We start from the raw sequence: 27,239 nt of genomic DNA on the forward strand, positions 1-27,239 counted from the left end.
AGGTAGGCTAGGCTGGATTTCCAGAGGGTTCCAGGCATCCTCCTGTTTGTACCTCCATAGTACTGTGATCACAAGTGTAGGCCACCATACTGGACACAAATAGATATATATGTCCTGAGGATTGAACAGAGGGCAAGTATTTTACTGAGTCACCTCCCTGGCCTGGTTCCCTGCTTTTTGGGTGAGCTTTGGACATACCCCACCATGGGAGAACATAGCTCTCCCTGGATCTGGTGGTCCCATCCTCTACCCCGAAGAGGCTTCAGATCCCATGTTGGCTGGTTTCTTTCCCTGAGGGCACCCACAGGCTCTGGAAAGGAGGATCACTCTCAGACCTTTATGATGATCTTCCTTTGATGGGGGTAGAAGACTTTGGTCTCCTTGGGACAGAGAAAAGACCATGTGACATGGAGCTGTGTAAGCAAAAGGGGCCTCGAGTCTGTGCCTGAGAAGGGGAACTGGGTGCTGGGGCTCTAGGGCTTTGTGGAGAACGGGTTGGCCCCTCCCCTCACTCTTTACATGCGTCTCCTGCCTGGCCAGGGGACCACTGGAAAGGAGGAAGTTTGAAATACCCAAGTCCTGTCTCCCCCAAAATATGTTTTATTCTTGCATTACATTTGTGTTTCCAATTGTGAATTAAAAAAATGGTTAGAAAGTGGTTACAAAACAGCGTGAGTGGACTAGAGGAGTGGCTGCCCTGGCGTCTGTCACTTCTTCGCCTGGATGATGCAGTGTGGGCCTGGTGTAGAGGCCGGCTCAGTCGGGTTTCTCACTCTCAGGATCTAGAAAACAAAATGGCCACAGCTCACTACAGGCCTCGGAGGCACTGGCCTCTCACCTAAGGCTGGGCCCTGATGCCCATGCACATAGCCCTGCCTAGGCACCTGGCCCCTACCCAAGAGCTACTAAAACAAAGGTAGAATGGTGAGGTCAGAGCCATGCTAGGATGTGACTATGCATTGTCCGGTAGCTTGTTCTCTAAAGGTTGGCTGACTGCCACCTGCATATGTTCAAAGAGCAGCCAGGCACTCAACAATGACCACTTAAGCCCAGAAAGACCAGGCTTTACCCCTATTCCGCTGGACTGTTATTCTGAATTGAGCTCCCCTTGGAGCCCTGGGAGAAAAAAAGTGACCCTCAGCTTCTGCTTCTACACAGGGCCAGTGTCAAGATGAGGGAGGCGCAGTGACACAGCTGCAGGGGTCTGAACAAGCCTGGAGCCTCTTTGTGCTATGTCTTGAGACAGTCACCCGCAGCAGGCTGGGCCTCATGTTGTCAGAACCAGGTCTACGGTGAACACACACAAGGCTGTCCACAAAAGGCTTGCTAGACCACCATAGGGCAAGTCCTCTCCCTGAACCATCACCTTTCATAATGCCCTGGGCTTCCCAGGAAAGCCAGTATCTCTCATACGACCTTGGTTGGCCCTTGCCTAACTTTACTCAACAAGTCCAAGAGCCTGAAAGAGAAGTCCCACCAACCACAACAGAGGGGTGACCAGGAGTTCCTATGACTCATACAAACTGGGTTTTCTAGGACCTAGTGCCAGCTGTGACAGGAGTGGAAATGCAGTCTGCCTTCTGTGGGACTCACCCGTTCTACCTGCACTTCTGAAAGCAATGCAGATATATATATAGTGCCTTGCATCCCAGCCAAAAGCCTGCAAGAGTAGGCTGCAATACCAAGCTAGCACTAACAGCCTGGTGACAGAGGGGCCAGGCCACACTCAGCAAGTGCAGTGCTGGGAGACAGGTGACCCCATCAGAGGCTTGGCTCTAGTCTCCCAGCCCTATGAGCTCTGTCCTCCGGGGTACAGGATGTATGGCTGCTGGCTCCAAGCAGAGGCTACAACAGGCCCACCAAAACCACCCATACCTAATCTTCCACAAGGCCAGTCAGTAGAGCTTTGATAATGAATAGAGGGCAAGAAAAAAGCTGCCATTTCACAGTATTTTCAAGCAAACTTTTATTTTTCTCCTTCGCATGTACAGTCTCATGGGGACCCCATGCCACTAGCATTGTCACAGTAGGAAAGGACTTGGGTGCAAGAGGAGCAAGAGGATGCAGACTCCACTTCACTAAGTGGGCCTGTGTGGTGCTTGGACCAGACAGAGAACAGAAATCTCTTATTGCAGGATAGTGGCCTGGCAGAACTATCTGCACAGTCCTCTGAAAATTCAATTCTAACTGAATTGATGGAATAGTGTATTTAAACCAAAATAATTTAGCTGGTTCTCATGAGTAGAGCTGAACTGTACAGTTCACAGCAGGGTCACCCCAGGCAGCCCACCCTCCAACTGGAGGCATATAAAACATTCACCCAGAGGGAGTCAAGGGGCGTTTATCTCCCTCCCCGCCCCCCCACACCCAGGACAAGTGTCATGGAAACCTCCAGAAATGCTCCGCCCCTCAGTAGGCTGGCCTGGAGAGGAATTTGCAGGGCGGGGTGGGCAGAGCACAGGCCTCTGTGAAAACCATGGAAAAGGAAGAAAGTGAGTGGGGACCCCTGAGCTAAAAGGTGGCACTTGTCTGTATGGTGTTAACAACAGCCTGCTGGCTATCAGGGCATTTATTCACCTGGCAGGGTCCTTGCAGGTCGGCTCAGCAAAGCTGCTGATGCTTCTCACTGGGAGAGCACCTTCAGGTGGGCCCTGTGGCTCTGTTACTGAAGACACCCACGTCACCTCACTCTATCAAGGGCTGAGCTGGGCTCATCCAGCATGTGCAAGGTCCCATTGTCAGTCTTCACTCTAGTTTCTGTTTTTAAGAAGGCATCTACACTAGAACTAGCTATCAGTTTCGTATTTGTACCCCATTCTCATCCCTGTCACATAACACAGTGGAGACACCAATGCACTGCCAACTATAATGAAATCCACCTTTGCTGCCTTTTAAAACATGTGTTTCCATCAGGAAACAGAAAAGCTGGGATTCAAGGCACTGGGCTGCTGCAGGGGGATGACAAGGTTCTAATCCTCAATCAAGGACAGGCAATGGGTGTGAAGACGCCTGTGTAGACTGCAGGAACCTAAGAGTGACGGGATCTGAGGCAGCAGGGGAAATGTCTTGCTGCCCTCATGCCCCTCGGGGGCTGGGTCTCTGTGCCCTGGGCCCATATGGAGGAACCACGAGGAGGCCAAGCCACAACTGGATTCTTCCACACACTTCGGAGTGTTCCATTTGGCCAAGGGCAGGGCAGAGGGCTACGTGATGTGCAGCCGGGGGCCCGGCGTGCTGGTAACAGGTGGCGGTAGGAACACTGGCAGCATAGGGACCTGAGTGGGGCTCTGACTGCCCCAAGACTCCTGTGGGTTCCCTGAGGCCACCCAGGGCCCCCAAGACACAGGAACAGGGAGCAGGCCTTCATATTGACTCAGAGGCAGTGCACAAGGGGGGCCGGAGACACTGGAGTGGGCAGTACCTGGTATGGGCACAGGCAGGGCTGGGGTGGCTCCAGGAATGGCTGTGGTAGACAGAGGGCCGGGTGCCGGGGCCAAACACGGTGTCCCCACTCCTGCTCGAGGCACAGTTGTCTGTGAAACACAGAAACAAAGAGGAAGGCAAAGAGGGCTGCAGTCAGTTCATCTCCCTGTGTAGTCCAAGTGTCGCCATGGGAAGCGGTTGCCCTCCCTTCCCTTGCTCACTATACCAAGGCCTAGGTACCTGTGGGCCATAAGCTCCAGCTGTCCCACAAGCCAGAGCAGGTTTGGGGCAGAATCTGCAGGGTGTGGAAGGGCATAGAAGTGACCCATTCACTCCTACCCAGCTGACACCATGGCATCTGGTTTGATGGCCCTAGTAACACTATGCAACAACAGCAGCCTTGGAGGCATGTGGGAGCAGGAGCTGCGGCAGCCCTCTGTACTCTTAGCCAGGTGTGTTGGCCTTAGAGGCAGGGAAAAGAGCAGTTAATGGCTTCCAGAACCAGCTCCCCTGAAGACAGAACTGGATATGATTACAGCAAGAGATAGCAAGAACTGGCAGCCCGCAGCATCCTAAACACAATAGTTGGGAAACTGAAGACACTAAATATAAAAGGTTTAACACCACAGTCCTGTGGGCTTGACTGCACCTCACTCCAGGAGAAGCCCCACTGGAAAGGCTATACTGGTACTTGCCAAGGACACACGAGGCCCTGGCTTCTCTCCCCAGTACCACAAACACACAGACAACACACACCCTAGCCAGTGTTCTCAACACAAGGCAGGGTGGAGACTCATCAACTCCCGCACCCTTTACAGAAGGCATTCTCAGCACTGAAGGTCTCCATGGGGCCAGCAGCTGTACCTGCAGAGGGGGTAGTATTAGGCACTCCCCCTGCCCTAGGCTCCTTCATGCTTCCAAACAACACTGCAAGGGGACCCACGCAAGGGAGGCAAGAAAAGAAAAAACCGAATATCTGCAGATGACAAGACTACGTGTACAGACACCCACAGGAATGGCTGAACAAGCCACTTTAGCAGGACCATATGCTTCAAGGTACAAGAACCAGTCACATATTTACATACTAGAAACATACAACTGGGAGATGACTGTGCAATTTAGGACAGCACTCCCAATCATCAACCACCTTGGGATGAATTGACTGAAAGATATTAACACCCTACAGACATGTAAAGAAACAGATGCCAAGTTCACGTGAACACTCAAGACTGGTAATAGCATAAATGTATCCAGTTCATTGACAGACTTAATCCACTGCCAAGAGAAACTCCAGTGGATTACCTAAGACCAGCAAACATTTAAGACCCAGAAAAAAAAAAAAAAAAACCCAAGAGGCTCCGGAAGTTCAACAGATGTCCTATCCCTCCAAATAAGAAGCTTAATGAGGCCAAAGTAAGGCAATGGCAGGACAGGAAGATACACAATGGCTCATAGAACAGTTAAAATTCTGACAAAAGCTAAAATAGAAACAAACAAACAAAACCTCTTCTATTTCATGCTCACCTCTAAGAAAGTAAAAGAGGGTGCTATAAGAGCTCCTGCGCAAGCTGGGTGTGGTGGCACATGCCTTTAATCCCAGCACTTGGGAGGCAGAGGTAGGCGGATCACTGTAAGTTCGAGGCCAGCCTGGACTACAAAGCGAGTCTAGGACAGCCAAGGCTATACAGAGAAACCCTGTCTCAAAAACAAACAAACAAACAAACAAACAAGTCAATAAAAAAAGAGAGTTTCTGTGCATAAGCATGAGGAGCTGAGTTCAGACTCCTAGCCCCTACACCCCGGTGTGGTGGTGGCGGCAGCTCACTGGCCACAGCCTATCTAATTGGTGAGCACCAGGCTCAGTGAGAGAGAGCCTGTTTCAAAAAAGGGAAGGTGAAATAAGGAGAGAGATAAGCCAACTTTTAAATGGTTAATAACTCTGACTGGACACTTTATCGAAGATGCCTGTTAAAAACAAGAACATGTACCCAAAGGCAATCAAGACAAAAAATATGTCTAGATCTCAAATTATTTTTACAATTTTTCAAATACAATGTGCTTCATATCATTAAAACCTCACAAGGCAAGATAAGGAACCAAGGAGCAAAGCTAAAAGAAAAAGAGATCAAGAAACCAGAAGATCCAGTGTAAATAGGATACACCATTGAAAAGTTTGGCTGAGCCAGGCATGGTGGTGCATGCCTTTAATCCCAGCACTTGGGAAGCAGAGCAGAGGCGGGTGGATTGCTGTGAGTTCGAGGCTAGCCTGGTCAACAAAGACAGTCTAGGACAGCCAAGGCTACACAGAGAAACCCTGTCTCGAAAAACAAAAAACAAAAAAGTTTGGCTGAGACCTTTAATAAAAAGCTTTGTTTAAAAAAAAAAAAAAAAAGATTTGTGTGCGCACACGCGCACGTGCGCACACGTGTGCAGATGTTTATGAGGCCCAGAAGAAGGCCCAGATACTCTGGAGCAATTATAAGCCTCCAGACATGGGTGCTGGGAACTGACCTTAGGTTCTCTGCAAGAGTTAGAAATGCTGGAATCGGTGGCCTCACCAGTTTAAAAAGTTTTTCTTTTTGACTCTAGTGCTGGGGGACCCAACCGAGGGTCCTCAGTAACAACACTAGGCAAACACTCTGCCACTGAGTGTTCACAATCAACCCTAAGAATCTTTCTAGAGAATGTCAAGCCAGAAACAGAAATAAATGAGTTAGAAATGAATGAGATACATAACAAAGGGTACCATCAAAGATAATATAGTTTTTTAAAAAAAGATTTATTTATGTATATGAGTGCTCTATCTTCATGTACACCTGCATGCCAGAGGAAGGCATCAGATCCCAGTATAGATGATTGTGAGCCACCATGTGGTTGCTGGTAATTGAACTCAGGACTTCTGGATGAGCAGACAGTGCTTTTAACTGCTGAGCCCTCTCTCCAGCCCCAGAACTATTTCTTTAAAATGGATCATGAAATTAACAAAGCCTTAAGAGATAAGGACAAAAGGCAGGAAGGGAGGGAAGGAAGGACAGACACAGAGGAAGACAGAGACAGAAAGAGGTACATAGAAAGAAGTGGGGAGGCAGAAATCACCAATGCTAGGAATGATACTCAGCTGGGGGTCACGCACACTGCAACAAGACATACTACAGCGATCAAACTGCCACCAAACCGATTTGGAAGTTTAGGCGAATTTAGGGATGAGGTAGCAATTACCAGGGAAGCAAAAATTGACAAGACTGTCAAGATAAGACAGAACAGCCAAATGGTGTTAGAACTCGAAAAGAAGCAGGATTCCTGGGCAAGCCTTCCTCCGAGAGATGGCAGCGTGTGCGAGATGCGCCAGCATCACCTGCAGTGTAGGCGGCAGCACGTGATGTTCACTGCAGACCCCAATTCCCTTGTGTGTTTGAAAAGTTCCAAAACACAAGTTCACAGAGGGATGCTTTCTACAGTAAAAACAATACCCACAAGATACGTCAGCCCAGATGGATTTACCCATGAACCGCACATGAGTCATTGAAAGTAGAAATGACACAAATCTTCCACAAACTCCCCCAGAAAGCCGGAGAAGTAGGAACACTACAGCTAGCTCTACCAAAAATCTTAATACGTGCCAAGGCCTGCATGGGTGGGCTACTTGCCCTGCCCATGTTGGCCCCACTTGCATGCAGCTGTCACTTAAGAGTGAGGAGTTCACCTGCCCTTTCTACAGCCTGGAGACAGATGGTCATAACGCAGATGGAGGTGTCTCTGTCCACAATGAGGGTGTGGGCAGACTTTGGGCTCTCTAGCTCAGGGATCCTGCTGTACCTGAGTTCTGGAGTCACAGACTCAACCTGTCCCCTACTGGTCACAAGGACCACAGAAAGTCACCCTCACCTCCAAGTCATCACAGGGGCAAAGGCCTAATCCTTTTGGAGAAGACAGACCCTGATCATGAAAGCCAATACTTAGCATGATGGCCATCTGGCACATAGGACTCTGGTAAGGGCTCATGGCCACAGCCACCATGCCTACCATGTTTCTCCCCCCTGCCCAGCAGAGCCAGTGCCCATGCTCACTCACAGCCCGTGGCTCGCCAGAGGCCTCCATGTCATGCAGCTTCTGCGTCTGCTTCAGCTGGTTGAGCGTGGGCTTCAGTTGCGCCGCCCCCACCGTCTTCGTCGTCCACTCGTCCACCAGCTTGTGCAGATCATCCGTGAAGGTGCCTTTCTTGTTGTTGCTGTTGTTCACCTGTGCCTGGACGTGCAGGGTGGGCTGGGGACCTGGCTCAGGCCCTGGGGCCAGGCTGCTGGTGGAAGACCCTGGGGAGTCATATAGGCCAGGATTGGTGACGCCACACACTCACCCAACACACCGACAGGCTGGCCGCAGTCATTCTCACATGATGGCTGGGACAATCAATGGCCTCACTCTGGCCAAGCAACACCTTGCTTCAAGAGGCGGTCTGCATCCAAAGGCTTTGTCGCCTGGTGCAGGCTATGGCTATGGGTGACTGGGCTGTGCCAGGAAGCCATCACTTGTTTCTTAAGCCAGGCCCAGGGAAGAGGACCCTGAGCAGCCGGCAGTCTCCGTTAAGTGTCCACCATAGGCCCACCACTGCATGCCCCATTAGACTCACATGTGAGAGCATGGGTAGTTCATAGCACAGCCAGACACATACATGCCATAGCCAGCCACACATGGGCACTGGCATCCCAGGGACAGGGTGAGGTTCTCAGAGCACTCTCTGCCACCACCAGCCTTCCAGCCCCCTGGACAGACTGCTCACGGTGTTCTTGTGCGTTTTAATTGCTTAGTAGTTTGGAACTGAGGATAAGGAATGGTGCCCTTTCTTATCAGAGCATTTGGGAAGGTGGTAACAAAAGATTCCATACCTAGAGTCCCTCGGGCAGGCTCCACACCCTCCATGCCATTGCTAGGTGATGCTGGGAGGCAGGGGGCAGAAGCCGCTCTCACACTAGAGAGCTCAGTTGCTCTATGAGACGTTGTTTCTACGGCCAACACGGGACTTGCTAAACCATCTCCTCCCCTCCTTCCCTCCCTATTTATACTTCCACCTACCAATTTTGAATAAGCCAATGTTTATACACCCCTCAAAACAAAACAAAACAAAACAACAACAAAAACCCCAAACAGCTAATGACCATCTCTTCAAACAAGCTGTTCCAAAATGTAGTGAACTTTAGTGGCCAGTGATGGGAAAGCACAGACAAAGGGTTACACGTTAGTGATGAGACTCAACACACAGCTATTGCAACATGAGGGTGTCAGCCGGACAAAAGGGGGCGGGGAATTAAAGAAATAAAAAGACAATAAAGAACTAAGGTGTGTGTGTGTGTGTGTGTGTGTGTGTGTGTGTGTGTGTGTGTGTGTGTGTCCGTCCCAGGTTGACTAATACCCATTAAGCCTTGGTATCTCTCCTTGGGGGAAGCACTCATCATTAGCACGTCAAAGAAACGCTGCCACCTAAGGTTTTGGAAAAGGATCCAATTAATAAACGGTACCACATTATGGATACCGTGGAGAAGGACAGGCCTATTAAGAGGTGACTGGCAAGATGACACAAATTGTAGGAGCCATGAAGACACAAAGAGGAGCTGGGAGGGAATGGCTATCCAGACAGGCAGAAGCAAAGCAGAGCCCTGTGGGTCAAGGGCAGAGCAGGCCACACTTCCGTGGGAGGCCCCGATGCGCGCTAGCCACGACAAAGCCCATGCGATGAGAGGGGACAAAGGGGGTAAAAAAAAAACCCAGATAATTACTACTGCTGTGTTCTTTGCCTAGGCAGAGACGCTTCAGGGCTGACCCTGTAAGGGAAGAACAAAGGACACAAGACCACAGGGTTAGGCAGAACAGAACACACCGATCACGCTACCACATGTAAGCAAAAGTCATCAGTGTGCAGGGAGGGACAGACACAGGCAGCAGTCAGAAAGGGAGGCCAGCCTGGCCTGGGAGAATGGGGTGACGTCCCCAGAGTTCATGTGCAGGCTCTCAGGGGCTTCGCTGAGGAGGTAGAGGTGCCAGGGCAAGCCCCAAGCTTCAGGGAGAAGTGTTTTGTCTCTAAAAGCATATTCCAGAAAAAGAGAAAGAAAAAAGAAGAACAAAAACAAACCAAAAAAATTTGCAAAGCACACTGTTTGGGTTTCAAATGCCAGGCCTTTGGGAGCCCCAATGGTTGAGGCAGGGGAACCCACTGAAAGTCAGCCATGGGGTCCCCGAATGGAGCCAGGCTCAGCCTGAGTTGGCCACCAAAGCCACCAGAGGTTTTCCAAGTGCAAAAAGATACATTGTTTTGTAGGTCTGAGGCCAATTCTGGATCCCAGATGGCTGCCTTGGACCAGGTCAGACAGGGGCACCTAGCAGGAATATTAAAGAGCCTGTCTTGGGGCTGGGGTGGATTTGGGGAGACACATGTCTCTTTCCTACCGGCTCACCTTCCCCAGGAGCGGGAAACATCCTTACTGGACCACCATTAAACAGCTCTAGCCCCACTGCCCTGAGTCTGTCTGGGGTCAGGTGTAAAACACAGAATGTGACATCTGGCAGAGTCTAGAGGAGTGTAGTAACCTAGGAACCCAGGGCCAGCCTAGGCTACAGCAGGTGCTGCCACTCTGGGAGCTATAACTGGCAAGGAAAAGCTCAGACTTCCCCAAGGCCACTTGGCAAAGTCACACTAGCACAGCAGGTCTGTACTCCAGCCCCTAGACCCCCCTGTGCCCCGGGAGGAGGGTGCTCTCACAAGTTAGCCAGTCTCGAGGTTTGGGGAATCTGAACACTTAACAACTTCTCTGGAATGGCTGATAATCTTGCCCTGAGGGATAGTGCATGAATTGCTGGCTACCCCTTGGCCAGAGCTCAGCCCACAATGTATGTATTGGACCTAGAGCCCAGCTGCAATGGACTTAGTGATTTTAGTTTGTTCTGTATGCCTAGGCTGTAGTGGGGAAGATGAGGTATCTTGCTGAGTAATTCAATTTTCAAACTGGAAGAAAGGGAGATGAGCAGCAGGAACCTGGAAGACAACGTGTGTTGTGGAGATGGGATCTTGGGCAGCTGCTTTTGGAGGGAAAAGGGCAGGACTCAGTCCGGGCTAGTGTCATACTGGGTAGAATGCCAGATGGACTGGTTATTATAGCTGGCCTTCCCAAATCCCAGACTCAGGTGACCAGGGCCATCAGCTCCCATCCTCCATATCCCTTCCCTTCTGGCCTGGCCTCAGATGACCAGAGTACACAGCACCAGCCTCCAGACAAATCAGCGTTTGTCATTCTATGTCAATGCTAAGGCCACACTGCTCTCTGGCAGTACTTGGTGCAGAGACTCAGAGGAGCACCCAGTGCCACGCGTTCAAGCCCTGCATAGTCCTACATGGCTCTCGATAGACCACAAACAGCACCTCTGCCTGGTGTCTGATGAACAGATTTGGCCCCTACCTGTACTGTGCCAGGATAGGCAATGGCAGTCTCCTGCTCCTCAGGACAGCACTAGGTGAGTAGATCAAACCAGCCAGAGGCAGGATGGTTTCAACCAGTCCCATCCTGGTCTCCCTGGACACCCCACCTGCCCTTGCAGTGAGGTCCCTGCATCATGAGATGGTTCAAACCATGCACAGCTGCTGGGCTGCGTGTCCTACTCTCCACAGTCCTACAGGCAGCACCCTCAGGACTTCAGCTGCCAACAAGGACTTCTCAAGCATGGCAGGTGTACAGTGCAGGCTGAGAGAGACTTAGAGTGGCTCCAGCCTGGGGCAAATCCTCACCTCTGTTCTTTACATCTCAGTATTCAAATACTGATGAGGGTCACAAGAACAGGTCTCCTCAGGGACTCAGCCCTCCTGGTACCAGGTAGCTCCTGCTCAGTGTCCTCTATAGCCAGCCCAGATGGCTCAGCCCCATCCCAGCCTCCAATCAGCTGGTTCTAACTACAGACTGCTAACACTTCACCTTTAGCCCATCCCCAGCATCAAAGGTCAAAATACCCCCGGAGCTGTTTCTGTTAGAGACAATCTTATTCTCAAGCGGAGAAAATAACTAAAAACTACCCATGAAGCATCAGCTCAGAAACAAGATGCCTTAGTTGAGTGCAGGGTGGTGGTTTACTTGGCCTTGAACTACATAGCCCTGGGTCGTACAGAGCCTGGAGCTACTGCTTTCACAGCCCTCAGTGGTAAGCCTAGGCTACAGTCTAGACGGGGTCTCCTGTATGCCCTGTTGGGGGACCTCACTGGACTCTCTCTCACCACCAGTAAGAGATGAAAAAGAATCGGAAGCTGGCAGGGGGAGGGAGGGGTAGCCAGACTTGAGGCAAATGAGGACAGGATGAGGTGACGACATATCATGAGACTTCATGTTTCTTACGGCACAGCAAGAAGCAAGAGGTGCTCATGGCTGCCTGAGCATGGGTTGGACACAAAAGAACTATCCTAGTAGGTTGTACCCACGGTTTCTCACCAACAGAAGCCCATGTGTGGCCCTGGGTTCCGGCTTACAACTCTCCTGCTCCGTTCCATGGATATTGTTCCTTAGGACAAGCACGGTGGCCCAAGTGCCATTGTTTACCACAGACAGGGACATGCAAGTGAGTCACTGAGACTGTGCCAGGACCTTGCCCAGGCTGGGAGAAGGAACTGATCTAGGGTCCGTACTCCTTGGAGGCCTGTGGTGGTCTGAAATGAGAACGGCCCCTGTAGGCTCATATATTTGACTGCTTAGTCATCAGAGAGTGGCACTGCTTGAGAAGGGTTAGGAGGTGTGGCCTTGTTGGAGTAGCTGTGGCCTCGTTGGAGTAGCTGTGGCCCTGTTAGAGGAAATGTGTCACTAGAGATGGCCTTTGAGGTTTCAAAAGCCCAAACCAGGCCCAGTGGCTCTTTCTGCTGCCTGTCAATCTGGACATAGAACTCTCAGCTACTTCTCCAGTGTGCCGCTATGTCCCCTGCCATGATAACTCTGAAACTATAAGCTACCCCCATGAAATGCCCTGTTTTATAAGGGTTTCAGTGGTTATGGTGTCTCTTCCCAGCACCAGAACACTGACTAAGACAAGGTCTTTCCATCCATGACCCATCTCCACCCAGCCCTCGTCTCAGTGATCACAGGAATATCTGAGCAGCCTTGGCCAGGTGGTTTCAGGTGTTGTGTTGCCTGCATGTGCCCCTCCCTGTACGGTAGGGCAGCCCTCTAGTGCTCTGCCTGGCTCCACCAGAGACAGGTCCTCCAGCCATGACCTGATACTCTAGGTTTGACCAAGGTCACCCCTGGTCACACGGTTTCACAGAGATAAGCATACTGTAGCACCTTACCAGCCACCTATACACTCAGCCCAGAAAGCCCTCTCTCCTCTCAGCCCCTCGGTCAGGCTCCATCCTTCCACCTCTTGTCCTCATTCCCCATAGTCTATGCTCTATTCTCACAGGCTTTACTTCTCCTCTTGAGGACACTCTGCAGTTTACCCAGAAACCATTACACAGACAGACAAATGGACATCTTAGTGAGATCCCCAGATCCCTAAAGCTCAGAGACCAGCAACATAAAGGATAAAAGGGCTTTGGGGACTTCATGTCCATGGAACGGGCTGGCACAAGACTCTCCCTACTATGCATCACAATGAGAGACACCAGAGTAGGACTTGCCTGGCCTCTGCCTGGCAGCCACTTGAGAATATGTGGGGGCCACAGAATGCTGAGCCAGGCCAGCCTGGCTTGGTAGGCCAGGCTACAGACCAACAAACCACATGCAGGCAACACTGTACCTGAAACCACCCAGGCAAGGCTGCTCAGATATTCCTGTCGTCACTGTGACAAACTGTCATGTGCTCTGCCCCGAGGAACAGACCGTACCCAGAGTTCCAGGTGCTGTCACACCTGGTGTCCATCCTCCTGTGAGTTGTTTGTGTCATCCCCACCCCTCCCCAACCCCCAGGCACAGCAGGAAAGGCCTCAGGCAAGCAGAAGCCAGAATGGGGCTGGCAGATGGGAACAGGTGAGGGACGCACAGAGGAAGCCCTCCAGCCCTTCTCATCCTCAACTCAACAATTGACCAGAAGCTGGAGAGACACACTGAAAGCTAGATGTTACTGCGCCACAAACAGGCAGACTACTGAACAGAGGAGAAGATGTCGAGGAGCCCCTGGCACTTCCACATAGCCATGTGCCCTCGACCTATCCACCTGGAGAAGGATGACCTACTGTGGGCCTCTGATGCAAGGAGTAGGGGATGACAATGGCCACCTACCACAGACATGGTCTCTGGGTCCCCACAAGCACAATGTATCTTTATTGTACAAGCAAAAAGCCATGTGCCCCAAACCAGCATCTCCAATCCAATTGTCAAAAAGCTCTACTTTTTTTTCTATTAAAAAACAAAACAAAACACACACACACACAAAAAAAAAAAAACCCTAAAAGCTCCACAGCTTTGGATTGATTTGCCAATCTGTGTGAGGGTTCAAAACCAATCGCCACCAGGGTGAGTCTGTCCCAGCAGGTGAGCACGCCTGGGCACTAAAAGCAAGTCCCAGGGTATGTGAGGGAGGCTGGCACTGGGTCTGAGTCTGGTCTTAGTTGGAGGAGCTTCATTTCTAATGTCCCATGGGCTGGCTGAAGACTTAGGGAGCAGAGTGCTCCAGCTGGGTGGGAGGGAGCTAGGACCCAGGCAGGATGCAGGCTCCAGTTTAAGAGCTATGTGGAATGGGGCAGGGGTCTAGTCATCTTTTTGAGTTGGAGTGAGCAGAGGGTGGGGAGAGATGGCAGAGGGGACTAGCCTTCCCTGTATGGTGGGGTTGAGGACAAGGAAGCCCCATTTGGAGCAAGTTCTTTGTTTTGCAGTACAGGGGATGGCACCCAGGGCCTTCCTTTTGCATGCTAGGCAAGTGCTGGGCCACTGGTCTGTACCCCAGACACCCCTGAAGCACATTCTTAGCATCTCCCCATGCAGGGAATGGGGAAAGAGGGTGGAGACAGGGCTGGGTGCTGGGTGTTGGCCCTACACCCTCCAGGGACATTAGGGCCGTATAAGTCTGCTACATGCATGTAGTGGGAGTCCAGGTACATGTGTGACACACTGGGTATCTGGAGAAGGCTGGGGTTGTCTTTTTGTTGTCATTGGAACTAGGAAATGGCAGACATGTTCACTGGCCACAATTGCAACAGAAAAGAAAACTACGTCCAACATAAGAAAAGAAAATAAATGAGGTGATGGGAGGGGTGCAGAATGCCCTGGCATGTGTTGGGGAGGGGCTGTGGCAGAGGTAGGCATGCTGTTGCACATGATCTTGGTGCCCGGATGCAGCCAAGAGCATGCACACAGCTGTGTGGAGCTGACTATGGACACTATATGCAATGGGAAAGGCTTGTGGGGTCCACCTTCTACATGGAGGTGACTTCAAGGGGTTAGAGTGGCATCCTATGAAATGTATGAGAGGTAATGAAGACGGGGCGGGGAGGGGAGAAACCAAGGGCTAGGAGGTGGGAAAATACAAAAGAACAAATACAGACAGATGGACACAGATACGGGTCCACTGAGGAATCGAGCACGAGGCTTGCTACTAGACTTATAGGCCCCTCTCTCAGACGTTGGGTGGTAAACCGTCCAGCCTGCAAATGAATATAAAGGGAAGAAAACAGAAAGACACTTATCAAGTACAGGTTGCTTCGATTCCTCCTCCACACCAACAGCCACACCAGCCTCGTCACTTAACATCCACGGCTCCATCTAGCCCAGCCCAAGCACCAAAGCCACTGACCACAGAATGGGAGGAGGCAACGGTAGGAACAGAAGAGAAGCGGCCCGGAGGGGGAGGGGGTGGGGCAGGTGGGGCACCTTTATCAGTCACCATGATTTCTCTGGACAGAGATGGTGAGGACAGGAAAGCGCCTTATCGAGCAGCTGCTGCCGTCCACAGCAGTGATGAGCAGACATCCCAGCCTGAGATCTGAGCCCTTGGCCCCTAGCCGTCCCGTGGACTTTGGAAGGACCCCGGTGCTTAGCACCGTCTGGCTCTGCTGTGGGAAGCGGGCAGGGCAGGGTAGCCAGGGCCTAGGAACAGGCATCGCAGAACACAGCAAGATGCCAGGCCCCGCCCCTTCCCAGCCATTGGGCTGATCCCTCCTGATCATGGCCACTTCCTGAGGTCCACTTTAGCGAACCCATCACCTGCCTCTGAGCCGCTTACATGGCGGGACAATTCCATTCTTTGTATCCAAAGACTACACCTTTACTTCTGTTTTTGTTTTTGTTTTTATAAAGTTGCTAAGCAGCCTTAGCTGTAGCCCTGGCCCCCGCTACACACACAGGCTTGCTCCTGGAACACCACTGAGGCCCTACGTGGCTGGCACATGCTTGGAGACAGGCAAGCTGGAAATCACCTTGGCCACGCGCTCCGCCTCCATCACTGGCTAAACCGGAGCAGATGTCTGTGGACAGGGAGGCCCGGACGGAGCAGGGCTGCTGGGTCTGAACTGCCTTGGTGCCCGGGGGCGTGCTGGCGTGGGCAGGGTCCTTAGTGGGAGGGCCTCTGCTGGAGTCAGACAAATGACCTGGGCGAGGGGGGGAGAAGAGGTGACAGGCACCATGAGGCGCCACTGGGCAGGGAAGGGTATGGCTGGGTTTCCTTCCTGTTCTCTGCTGGGTGACCTTAGGGAAGTTGAGTTTCCTGTAGAAAACCAGTATACAGACAAGCTCCTGGTCTGATGTGCTGGGGCCAAAGACAGTATCCCCCGCTTTACCAAGTCCCAGTGCCATGCCAGACCTATGTTGTGCAAGTAAATGGCAGGTAATGGATGTGGGCTCAAAGTGGCTTTTGCACGTGTCACTGCAGAGCCCCCCCTTAGCTTTGGCACTAGATTTGCCTCACTTGTACACTTTGTAGGTGGCTTACAATTAGGGAGTTTGGAGATTGGGGTTCATGGATCCTCCCCCATCAGAGTGTACCCGGCAGCACAGCTTTAGGACCTCAAAGGAACCCCAACATGCAAAAGGTGCCTCTGCAGCACCAGGGCCTGGGCACCACTATTGCAAGGCTTGGAGAACAGCCCACAAAGGCAGCCACCTAATACCCAGTGAGCAGGGGCCAATGTGCATCTGAGTGATAGTGCCAGAGAGCAGTGACTTCCATCGCAGGCTGTATCCTGCACATAGGAGCAGGGATGGAGGGCCCTGGGAATTCCTAGGTGCAACGTGGCCCAGAAGTGGCTCCCCCTGTCCACATGGGGCCAAGGCCTGGCTCCATGCAGCTCCTATCCTCCCACAGGCCTTTCCACCCGGCACTAGTGTGGAGGCTTGTAGACTCTCAGCTTCAGGAAAAGGAAAAAGAAAACCTCACACTCTTCCAAGTTTGGAGATATTACACCAACCCAGAACCAGCCTCTGAGGATAACTTGGGGTCCCCTGGCACCCCCCTCCTCCTCAGCCCAGGTACAGCCCTCCCCTAGAAGCAGCAGACCTGTGCTGGAAGCCACGACCTTGAGCTGTTGCACCAGGGGGTTCAGCAGCTTGCCAGCCTTCAATTTGCTCTTGCTGGTTTTTCTCCTGCGGCCCATAGGGGGTGCTGTGTGGAAGAACCCCACATTGGGAGGGAGTGGCTTGCCCAGGCGTCGGTACAGGGCTTCGATCTCCTGCTTCTGCTGGCTCTGTAGCTCAGAGATTTCCTTCAGGTGCCTGAAGCAGAAGAAAGGAGGCAGGGCAGGTGGGTTTTCTGTGTGGGGGAAGGGCTAGGCCGCGGGAACAAGGAGTGCTGTCCTCCTTATCCGCAGGCTTTCAGTGGCACCATCTAGGCCGGGTAGGGACAAGATGAAGGACGATGCTCAATGGCATGGGTCAAGTTTTCAGACATCCAGTTCAGGACCAGTTGTCTCAATAGGCAAGGAAGCCTTATTCCACACCTACACCCCTGCTTGCAATCAGCGCAGATAGAGAAAATCAGTATATATCTGGAACCAAGACAAGACTACCTCCCTTTGTCTCTCTCTGTCTCTGTCTCTCTGTCTCTCTCTCTGTCTCTGTCTCTCTCTCAGACAGGGTCTCATATTCCCAAGGCTGGCCTCAAATTTGCTATGTAGCCAAACATGAGCTTGGAATCATGATTCTCCTGCTTCTCCCAAGTGCTGGGATTATAGGTGTGTGCACTGTGCGCAGCTAGCCTGTCTCTGTTAGGGCAAGGTGCTTTATTTCCCCCATGAAAGGCAAACAAGGAAGCGGGAAGATGCCTTAGAGAAAGGCAGGGCATGAGACTTGTGACTGATGCATAGTTCCACTGGATCTACTGCAGAGGACTACTGCCATGCTTATGGTGCCGGTGGAAGGCAGATGGACTGCTGACAGAACAGGGCGTGGGCAGTGCAGGCTGCAGGACAGCTGAAGGGAAGGATGCAGTGGCCCCCTGCTGGGCCACCTCCTTTGCTATTCTGCAGTAGCAGGAGCTGAACTTCGCTGCAGTTAGGAGGCTTGCTACCACCCCAACATGGAGCCCAGCCATGTCTTCCATCTCTTCTGTTGGAAAAACGGTGTTTTTTCGAAGTTGAAAATGAGAAGATAAGTTCTACTCTTCCTCCTGTATCTTCAATAGTGGCAATCGTTTGTTTTCAGGCAGGGTTTCTCTATGAGCCCCTGGCTGGCCTGGGGCTCAGTTTGTAGCCTAGGCTAGTCTTGAACTTTCAGCGATCTTTTAGCTCTGCCTCCAGAGTAGTGGGATTATAGGACAGGTGTTGAGCATAGATCTCTAAAATAATTGAAAAAAAAAAAATCAAAGGCCTAATTAGCAAAATGCCTGCTATGCAAGGCACACCTATAATCCCAGCACTGTGGAGGAGGAGACAGGAAGATTCCTGCGGCTTCCTGGCCTGGCAGTCTAGACACATTTGTGAACCCCAGGTTCAGTGAGAGTCCCTGTCTAAAAGCCAAGGTGGGAAGTGACTGAGACACCTGTTCTTGACCTCTCTGAACTCTTCATCTACATACATGTGGGTGTGCATGCATACATGTGGGTGTGCATGCATACATGTGGGTGTGCATGCACACATGCACACTGACACATACCAGTATACACACAGACACACACGAACCAATCAATAAACGCCAAACGGAAGTGATTTTTCTCTCTGAAAATTCAGGGAGAGATGGCAGCACTTCCAGTGGAAGGCTAGCTGCCCAAGGGGCTGCTGGGGTCAGTGGACAAGACCCCTTCTTTAGGATTCAGAGCACAGATCTGTTCTGAGGTCTCAGGTGGTGCCTACTCCTCCATTTTCACCTCAACAAAAGCCCCGCTATGGTCACCTGCAACAACCTCACCATGAACCCCAAGACTGGCAGTCTTCTTGTGCTGCCCTCCCTATAATCTTGCAGAAACTTTGCAGCCTCAATGTCTCCTCCTCTCTTAGGGCACCTGCAGTCCCTGAGCTCATTTGGACAGTTGAAGCAAATCTTGGCTCTACAGCCACTCTAATGGGGTCTCATGGCCCACACACCAGGAAGCTCCACTGTCAAGCTCACCCCTCCCACCCCAAAGGGCATCAGGGCATTAGTGATCCCTGACCATGGGAGCAGGCAGGCAATGCGAGTACTTTCTGGGTGAGAGGAAAGAAGAGAGAAACAATGACAGTGTCAGAAACAGATTCTAAGACGGAGAGACAAGCAGATCAACAGAGAAGGAAGGACAGCATGAAGGTGGTGCAGGTCTCCTGGCCTCTAGCATGTCCTCCCAGAGGTGACAACAGTCATGCACCTGGTAGCGTGTGCCTGGCCCAGTGCAGAAACATCCTGGATGGGCCTCTGGAAGTAAACTGGCATCTTCACTGTCCCGTTGCTCTGACTAGCACCCACGATTGGACACCTCATGGCTAGGACCTAAACTACACCCAACAGAACTGATCAGGTCCAGGTCCCTCCCTAACCACGCTGGCCACAGGCCCTTCTCTTTGCTGGCTGGGTGAGCCTCATACTGGTCAAGTGAGCTGAGCCCCTCAAGCTAACCTGGTGAATCCACTACAAATACACCCTGCCAGGTGAGCCAATGCCCCCCAAAACGTACTTTTCCCGCAGGCTGCGCAGTTCCTTCTTCATGTCTGCATCCTCAAACTCCGAGTCGTTGTCACTGCTGATGTAGGATGACTGGGAGTGGAAGGAGGTGATGCTGATGGTAGGGACCTTTACACTTGCCCTGCTGGGTGTCTCAGGGCCCAGCGAGCCAGCCCGTGAAGACCTGTGGAGGAAGGCAGTGGCCTTCTTCACAAAGTCACTTGCCACACCACCACTACCAGGCAGGGAGGACTGCTTCTGCACCTGGGGCCTCCTTCTTGGACACTCATCCCCAGAGTCACTGGAGGCAGGCTCCTCAACGCCAACCTCAATGGAGGAGGCTGTCTGCACACGCCGCACCACCAGCTTCATGTCCGGGCTGGAGGGGATCTCATCCAGGTAGACATCAGGCGGGGCAGAGTACCGCAGGCTGTGAGGTGACGCCAGAGTCCACTCGTCCTGTGTGCTGACCACGGAGAAGCGGCCCACAGTTTTGGCTGGAGAGCTGCTTTCCGGCTGCCCTGGCCGCTTATGAGGGGACCCGGAGACCCGAGTGCCACGCATCTGGGCTGGGCTGCCGTCTGTGAAAGTCCCTGGGCAACTCTGCAGGGATGCTACCAAGGCTTCTCTGGGAACACTACCGTTCTGGTCTTTGGGATCCATGTGTGTAGGGATGCAAGAAACAGAGGCATCCTGAGGAGAGATTGGAAATGAAGAGTCTATGAGAACCAGCTGAGGCTAGGAACCCTGCCCCCTTCTGGCCGAGTGCATGTTAAGAGTCGCCTTTACCTGGAGGACACTGGGGGAGTCTGAGGCCACCTGCCCTGCATCACTGTCACAGCCCAGTGTGTTGCTGGAAGATGACCCTGCTGAAAGAACATGACACCATTACTGAAGCTGGAGAAAGAATAGTAAGGGATGGCTCACAGCCCAGAGGCCCTCACAGTGGGAGTGTGACCTCTGGGCAGGGAGGGGTGACATTCCAGGGGCTCTGAAGACTGAGAAAGCACTGTGGTGCTCTATCTGTGGCATCTTGGGGACATCACATCCTGGGAGACAGCCACAAGCCTGGGGAAGGGAAGAAGGGTCAGGTGGAGCAGCCTTGCTTTGGGCACTCTGCACTCTGGTGGCCCAAACCATTTCCCCAGATGCTTCTGGCTTTAGGAGGATCTCAGAGGACTTTGGAGAGCAGAGCCCAGCCCTACTTAAAGGGACTAGGGCGCCTCTATCTCTGTCTCTCTGTCTCTTTCTTCCCTCTCTCTCTCTCTCTCTCTCTCTCTCTCTCTCACACACACACACACACACACACACACACACACACTTGTACATGCACGCACATACACACACACCCTTCCCCTAGTGCTCTGTTTTTAGAGTGAGATAGCACAGTGTTTCTGGCAAGCTTCCTTGGGCTGCTATGAAGAGCCATGGAAAAAAGCCCAGATAGGAGAGGTGTGGGTGAGCGGAGAGTCTTTCATGGTAGAGGACAGTCACAGGCAGGCCAAGGCCAGAGTTGGGCCACATCCTACCCAGGAGGCGGAGTAGTGAGGAAAGCACAGACACCAGTGAAGACTCTATGGGGACCCACCACACACCAAGACAGGCCAAGACTGACACACGGACTCATACAAGTGTGCCCTGCATACTCTATATAGGAACCTCACATTCCTGGGGAGACCCAAATCAAAGTCTCTATTACATCCCACCAACTTGTAGGCAACACTAGATCCCCTTTTTTCAAAAAAGATTTATTTGTTTCATTTATTGCATATGAGTGCTTTATCTGCAGGAGGGTATCAGATTACATTAGATGGTTGTGAGCCACCATGTGGTTGCTGGGAATTGAACTCAGGACCTCTGGAAGAGCAGGTGGCGCTCTTAACCCGGCGCTCTTAACCCCTGAGCCATCTCTCCAGCCCCCTTTTTTCATTTTTGCATATCTCCAGCAACAGTGCCTCACTGCCACCTGCGTTCCTTCTATTTCTGTGCCTGCTATTAGAATCACCTGTTTGGACCTGGATCTTGAGGCAGCCTCCTGGAACAACCCGTCTGCTTCCTACCATGACTTCTGAACTCTGAGTGTGGATTTGTGAGTGCAGGTAGCACTCCTTATAGGACACAGGAGCTCCATCACCTCTTCTACCAACACCTGGGGTGCTGACTTCAGCTTGAAGCTGGTCCAGAAGCCAACACAGCTGCCCCTGGGTCCACCAGGTGTACCTGGACTGCACCTCTCACTGCAAAGGCAACTCAGACCTCAGGGGTCACCTGCTACTGACAATACCGAGGTAGCTGTTGCCAGGCCCAGCCGGGTCATAACTTTTATCCTGCCAATCCCTAAGAAATCCATCGAGGAGATTTGGCACCTTAGAAAGCAGAACAGAACCCCTAGGGTGGAGTGCAAAGGTGATCCATGTGAGGGAACCGTGTGATCTCAGCAACTCAGAAAATTGAGGCAGGGATCAATACAAGTTCAAGGTCAGCCTGGGCTACACAGCTATCTCAAAAAAAAAAAAAAAGTTGTGGGGGGCGGGGGCATAGAGGGGAGAGGCTGGTGAGATAGTTCAGTGGGTTAAGGTTGTTGTCCCTAAGTTTGATGACCTTAAGGTTATTTCTCAAGATCCTTCAGGTGGAAAAGAGGGTGGGGGGACCCAATTGCTGCAAATTACCCTCTGGCCTCTACATACCCCACCAAGCTGTGAACCTAAGCAAGAGTTCCCCTCAAGCTGCACCCCTACCGGGGCCACAGAAGAAAGCAGTGGGGTCTGGGACCACTCTCTCTTTAGCTGCCCAGTCATCAGTGAACTGAGGGCTTAGATTTACCCTGGCTCCTAACTCCCTTATTCTAGCTTTCATGTCCCCAGACAGGACTCTGGATTATGAGAGCAGTTTCCTTTGAAACTCAGCCAACTATTTCATCTCTGAAAGCATGAGGGTGTGAAGGCTCTGGGCTCCAGAAGGCTTGTAGTGCCTGAAGAGTGGAGCCCGCCACTACCTTGATCTTGAGGTTGTTACCTGTCATTGGAGAAGATGCACCCTGTTCCCGTTGGCCCAGGGCCCATCCTGCAGGGGCCGTTTCTGACTTTTCCAGCTAAAAGAAGAAAAACAACAAGGAAAGAATTGTGAGCTTGGCTTGTCAAATATCTCAGTAACTAAACCCAAACCACTGATCTATGTATCTATGGCTGGAACTCTCCCTGGCCTGGGTTGCCCTGCCTCCTCCATATAAACAATTGAGCTGAGTCGTTTGGTACCACACACCGTGGATGCATCACCAAGAGAGCCAGTCAGGTCCTGCACAGCTGGGATGCCTGCCCACCTCCAGCCATGGCCAGGGAGAGGGTGCTGGAGTAAGTCAAGCTACTCACTGAGGGCTGGGCCTGCTGGGTGAGGCTTGGGGTCCTGTCACTCGGGGCCGAGGGCATATCTCCTCGCAGAGGCTCCAGGGTGAAGTCTCTATCGCTTGCCTCCATGGGAGTCCCGGCTGAGGCTGAGGAAGTGGGCACATGCTCCTGGTAGAGCAGGGTCCGCAGTTTCTCATCCAGGCTCTTGATGGTGTTGTCCACAAAGCCTACCCTAGGGGGTGGTCCTTCCCCATCTGATTCCAAGGCTGAGGGTGGTGGTGGGGGAGCAGTAGGTCCCAGGGGGGGACTAGGGAGCTGGGTAGCTGCCAGGCTGATAGACCCCACTGTGATGGGCAGTGGGGGTGGTGGCTGACCCGGTACAGGCTGTGTGGCCCCAGTGGGAGGGCTGGGCTCTGGCACTGAAGCAGGCAGGGGCTCCCCTAGAGTGCTGACATCCCTGGTTGAGATGGGCTCCCCCAGACCTGTGGAGCAGCGAGAGGCTTCTGGAGCTGGGGTGCAAGGTCCTTGGCCAGTACTAAGGGGCTGGGCATGGTGAGTCTCTACCATTGGCGGGAGGGTCTCGCGGATACTGGCTGGTCCATGGTGTGTCCCTGGACCCCCTGCCTGCTTGGCAGTCCCTGCTGCTGACTCTGGCACGGTGCTGGTGGCTGGTGCTGCCGGTATTACAGTAGTCACAGGAGGAGAAGATGGGGCCAAGGGGGCTGATGCTCCACCAGGAGGGTTGCTGGAGCCTGCTTGGCTCAGGAGCTGCTGAGCAGCTGGGAAACTAGGTTTGTCCTTCAAGGACAGCTGGTCTGGAAAGGGTGTTGGGTCTAGAAGGAAAAAGGCAACAATTGGCATCACTTATCCTGATCTTCTGCATCCAGCCCTTCCCTGTCTACACTGATGACAGCCTGGGTGAGGCTCCTGCAGACTCACATTTGTTCCTCCAGGAGGCCAAGTGCCCGTCTGCCACTCAGTCCCCTCCTGACCAGGACCGTCAGCCTCTCTGGAGGAGTCTCACCTATGGCTCTCTGCTCCTACAGAGCACCCTGTGGTGTTCCATACCATCCTGTTCTCACCATCTGGCCAAAGCACTTTTCCTGCATAGCCTTTTTACCACCACCTATCTGTCCACACTGTCTACGCTGGGCAAAACTTGGGTGTGGATTTAAAAGTGAAGGTATTGAGAGAAGCAGTGAGTTTTATCTTCATCCATGCTTCAGAGCAAGGAAGAACCCAGAACTTTCTAGTCCACCAGATGCCCAGTAAGTTTGGTGCATTCAGAACACAGACTCTGGGGATAAGCACCGTGGGGAACTCGTGAAGACATGGTCGAACAGTGTCCTGCTAGAGCACCCAAAGTCTTACAGGTCGTCACAGGGACTGTGATGTGAATCAAGGGGAGGGCATAGGGTATGGTGTGTGGTGTGTGTGTGTGTGTGTGTGTGTGTGTGTGTGTGTGTGTGTGTGTGTCTAATCCATATGGGTTTAGAGCTCATCATCTGTCACTTTTAAAACAGAAGCCCTGTGTCCTTTGACAAGCATGTGCACACTGAACATCCTGTGGAAGTCTGGGGCTGAGGGGCTGGCTCCATGGATGAAGTGCCTGCTATCCAAACAGAAACCTGAATTTAGATCCCAGCATCTACCTAGAAGCCAAGCATGGTGGTGCACGCCTATAATCCCAGCACCGGGTGGAGGGCGGGGTGGGGTGGAGGGTGGGGTGTGGAGACAAGTAGCTCTCTGGAGCTCACTGGCCAACCAGCCTAGCCAAATTGGGAAGTTCCAGGTTCAGTGAAACCCTTTCTCAACAAATAAATAAGTAAGATAGATGCCTTAAAAAAGAAAAAAGGTGGAGAGCAACCAAGACTCCCAACATCAACCTGTAGCCTTCACACACATGTACACATGTGGACTCCCACATGGACATATGCAAACACCATACCTACACACAGTCTCTCATACACAAACACAATGAAAAACCTTAGCCTGGGGTGGTTATCAGGATCTGACGCCCCTTTCCCCCAAGACCCACACAGAGCCTCCATCCCTACCCCACCAAAGGTCAATAACTTGACAAGTTCTGCCTCTTGTTGCACTGACGGCACTGGCGTGACTTCTAAACAGCATACTTGCTCCCGTGACTTGGAATGTTCCATCCACCAGTGGTGGTACACAGGCGCCCTTGTCTAGCAAGGGACACACTTGGAGCTGCTGCTGGCCACAGAGAACCTCTGCTTCAATAGAGGCTGGTGAGGCACCTCTCCAAGGTGGGTCCCACCTATGGCAACCTGTGAATGCTCATGAAGCTCTTTTCTTCTACCCTTTAAGTGCTCAGACACACAACATGGTACTAGCTTGCAACACTGAATGAAACCTGCTGCACGGCTACCGTTTCTCCTGTCAATCTCCACTCTGCTCTCGGATTCTGACTATTTAACTCAGCTCCTACAAGCAGAGTCAAGTGGTATTTGTGGTTTTGTGAAGGGCTTATTTCATTCAACATAACACTCCCAGGCACGTTCAAGTCTTGTTGCCAGCGGCTGGATTTCCTTTTAACAGCTCAATGGTTGTCCCCTACACACACACATGTTCTCTTTATCCAACTGTCTGTTAACTTTCCATCTGTTTCCATGTCTTTGACTACGGCAAATGAAACCGCATGAACACAGGAGAGCAGAATTTCTTCCAGCATTTGCTTTTAGTTCACTTGAACACACCCCCAGACTGTGGGAGAGCTAAATCATGTGACCGTTCTGCTTTGACTTCTTGAGGAAGCTGCATGCTGCTTTCTATAACATCTGTACTGGTTTACATTCTCACCAACTGTACAGATGCTGCCCCATCGCTCCGCATCCTCGCCAACACTTTTTGTCTTTGTTTTGGTTTCACATCTGTGTGCGAGCATGCACACACAGCATGTCACGAGTGTGGAGGTCAGAGGAACTCTTGCAGAACTCACTTCTCTCTGTCTACCGTGTGAGTCTAGGATCTAACTTGGGACATCAGGCTTGACAGTAAGCACGTTTACCCACTGAGTCATCTCACTGGCCTTGTCTCTTGGTAACGTCCTTTGTGTATATCTGAGCTGTATTTTCTTGTGACTAATGTGACTGCCTTCTCAATGACAGCCATCTGGCATCTCCTATGACATATCATCAACTGAACCACTCTGTCTTGCCTTTTCCTCTATAAGAGTTCTTCATGTTTCCTGGGTGGGAATCATTGCTGGCTGTGAGCGCAGCTGGTATCTTCTATCTGCTTTGTGTGTTTCCACATTTAGAGTAAAAGGTTTTAATGTTGACAATGTCTGATTTGTTCCCCTCCTCCTCCTCTTCCTCCTTCTTTTGAGGTGGGGTTTGAGGCTGGTCTTGAACTCACTATGTAGCTGAGGATGACTTTGAACTTCTGATTCCCTTGTTTCTGCAGGCTGAGGATGGCAGGGAAGCATCACCACACCTGCTTGGCGCATGTAGTCCTGGGGGTTGAATCCAAGGCTGTTTGCATGCTAGGCAAGCACTGAGCTAAGAAACATGAGAGACAGATTTCCTCTGCTTTCTTCTAAAAGTTACACAATTTTGCAATTTATATATATTTCAAAATTAAAATTTAATATAACTATGATAAAGCCCTACAAATAAAAGCATTACACATTAAAATTAATCACCATATTTGATTTATTAATAAATTAATTTTTGTGTTAGAGACTTACGGTCAAGGTTTACTTTTTAGCCTACGAATGAGTTACTATGCAACATCCTCGTTATACTGACCACCCTGTCTGAACGCAGGATTATTTTTACGTTTGTAAAGGAAATGAGGTGGACACTGGCCTCTTTGGTGACCGGGAAGGATCAGCCCCCTTCGCGTTTCTTTTTTCTTTTCTTTCTTTTTTTTTTAAGATTTATTTATTATTATGTATACAGTGCTCTGTCTGCATATATATCTGCAGGCCAGAAGACGGCATCAGATCACATTATAGATGGTAGTGAGCCACCATGTGGTTGCTGGGAACTGAACTCAGGACCTGTGGAAGAGCAGTCAGTGAGCTTAACCTCTGAGCCATCTCTCTAGCCCCTCCTTTTGCATTTCTTAGAAGGGATTTTGCAGAACTGGTGCTAGATCTTGCTAATGTTTGCCTGGGCTTGAGGATTCTTTGGGGGAAATTTTACCTATAGATTTTTATCTTTCTAATAGGTCTGGGGTGGTTCATCTTTTCCATACTAGCTGAGTTTTAGCAGTTGGCAGATTCTACAAAAATAACTACTCTTTTTCACTTAATCAAAATCTCTAACAGCATCTGTTATCTTCTTTCTTTCTTTTTTTTTTTTTTAAGATTTATTCATTTGTTTATTATGTATTCAGTATTCTGCCTACATGTGTGCCTGCAGGCCAGAAGAGGGCATCAGATCTCATTATAGATGGCTATGAGCCACCATGTGGTTGCTGG

The 27,239-nt window shown here is 51.4% G+C and overlaps 1 protein-coding gene across 3 annotated transcripts in view; it reads right to left on the reverse strand.

Moving 5' to 3' along the window:
- Nucleotides 1-577: 577 nt before the first annotated feature.
- Nucleotides 578-27,239, reverse strand: part of Wnk2 (WNK lysine deficient protein kinase 2) — a 112,336-nt gene continuing 85,674 nt past the window's right edge. Inside the window, exons 19-29 of one of the 3 annotated variants that reach the window (XM_051170973.1) lie at nt 22,811-23,619; nt 22,458-22,533; nt 20,243-20,311; nt 19,456-20,161; nt 16,873-17,087; nt 15,797-15,967; nt 14,927-15,025; nt 9,195-9,239; nt 7,495-7,733; nt 3,422-3,533; nt 578-782 (exon numbers count right to left, since the gene is read on the reverse strand). In XM_051170973.1, coding sequence (XP_051026930.1) covers nt 757-782; nt 3,422-3,533; nt 7,495-7,733; nt 9,195-9,239; nt 14,927-15,025; nt 15,797-15,967; nt 16,873-17,087; nt 19,456-20,161; nt 20,243-20,311; nt 22,458-22,533; nt 22,811-23,619 — 2,567 coding nt within the window. In that variant the 3' untranslated portion in view covers nt 578-756. Of the gene's footprint in view, nt 783-3,150; nt 3,534-7,494; nt 7,734-9,194; nt 9,240-14,926; nt 15,026-15,796; nt 15,968-16,872; nt 17,088-19,455; nt 20,162-20,242; nt 20,312-22,457; nt 22,534-22,810; nt 23,620-27,239 lie in introns of those variants that run through there. The other 2 variants (XM_051170966.1, XM_051170984.1) reach the window with 2 other exon arrangements.

Source organism: Acomys russatus, chromosome 3 (assembly GCF_903995435.1).
Source record: "Acomys russatus chromosome 3, mAcoRus1.1, whole genome shotgun sequence".
Lineage (NCBI taxonomy): Eukaryota > Metazoa > Chordata > Mammalia > Rodentia > Muridae > Acomys > Acomys russatus.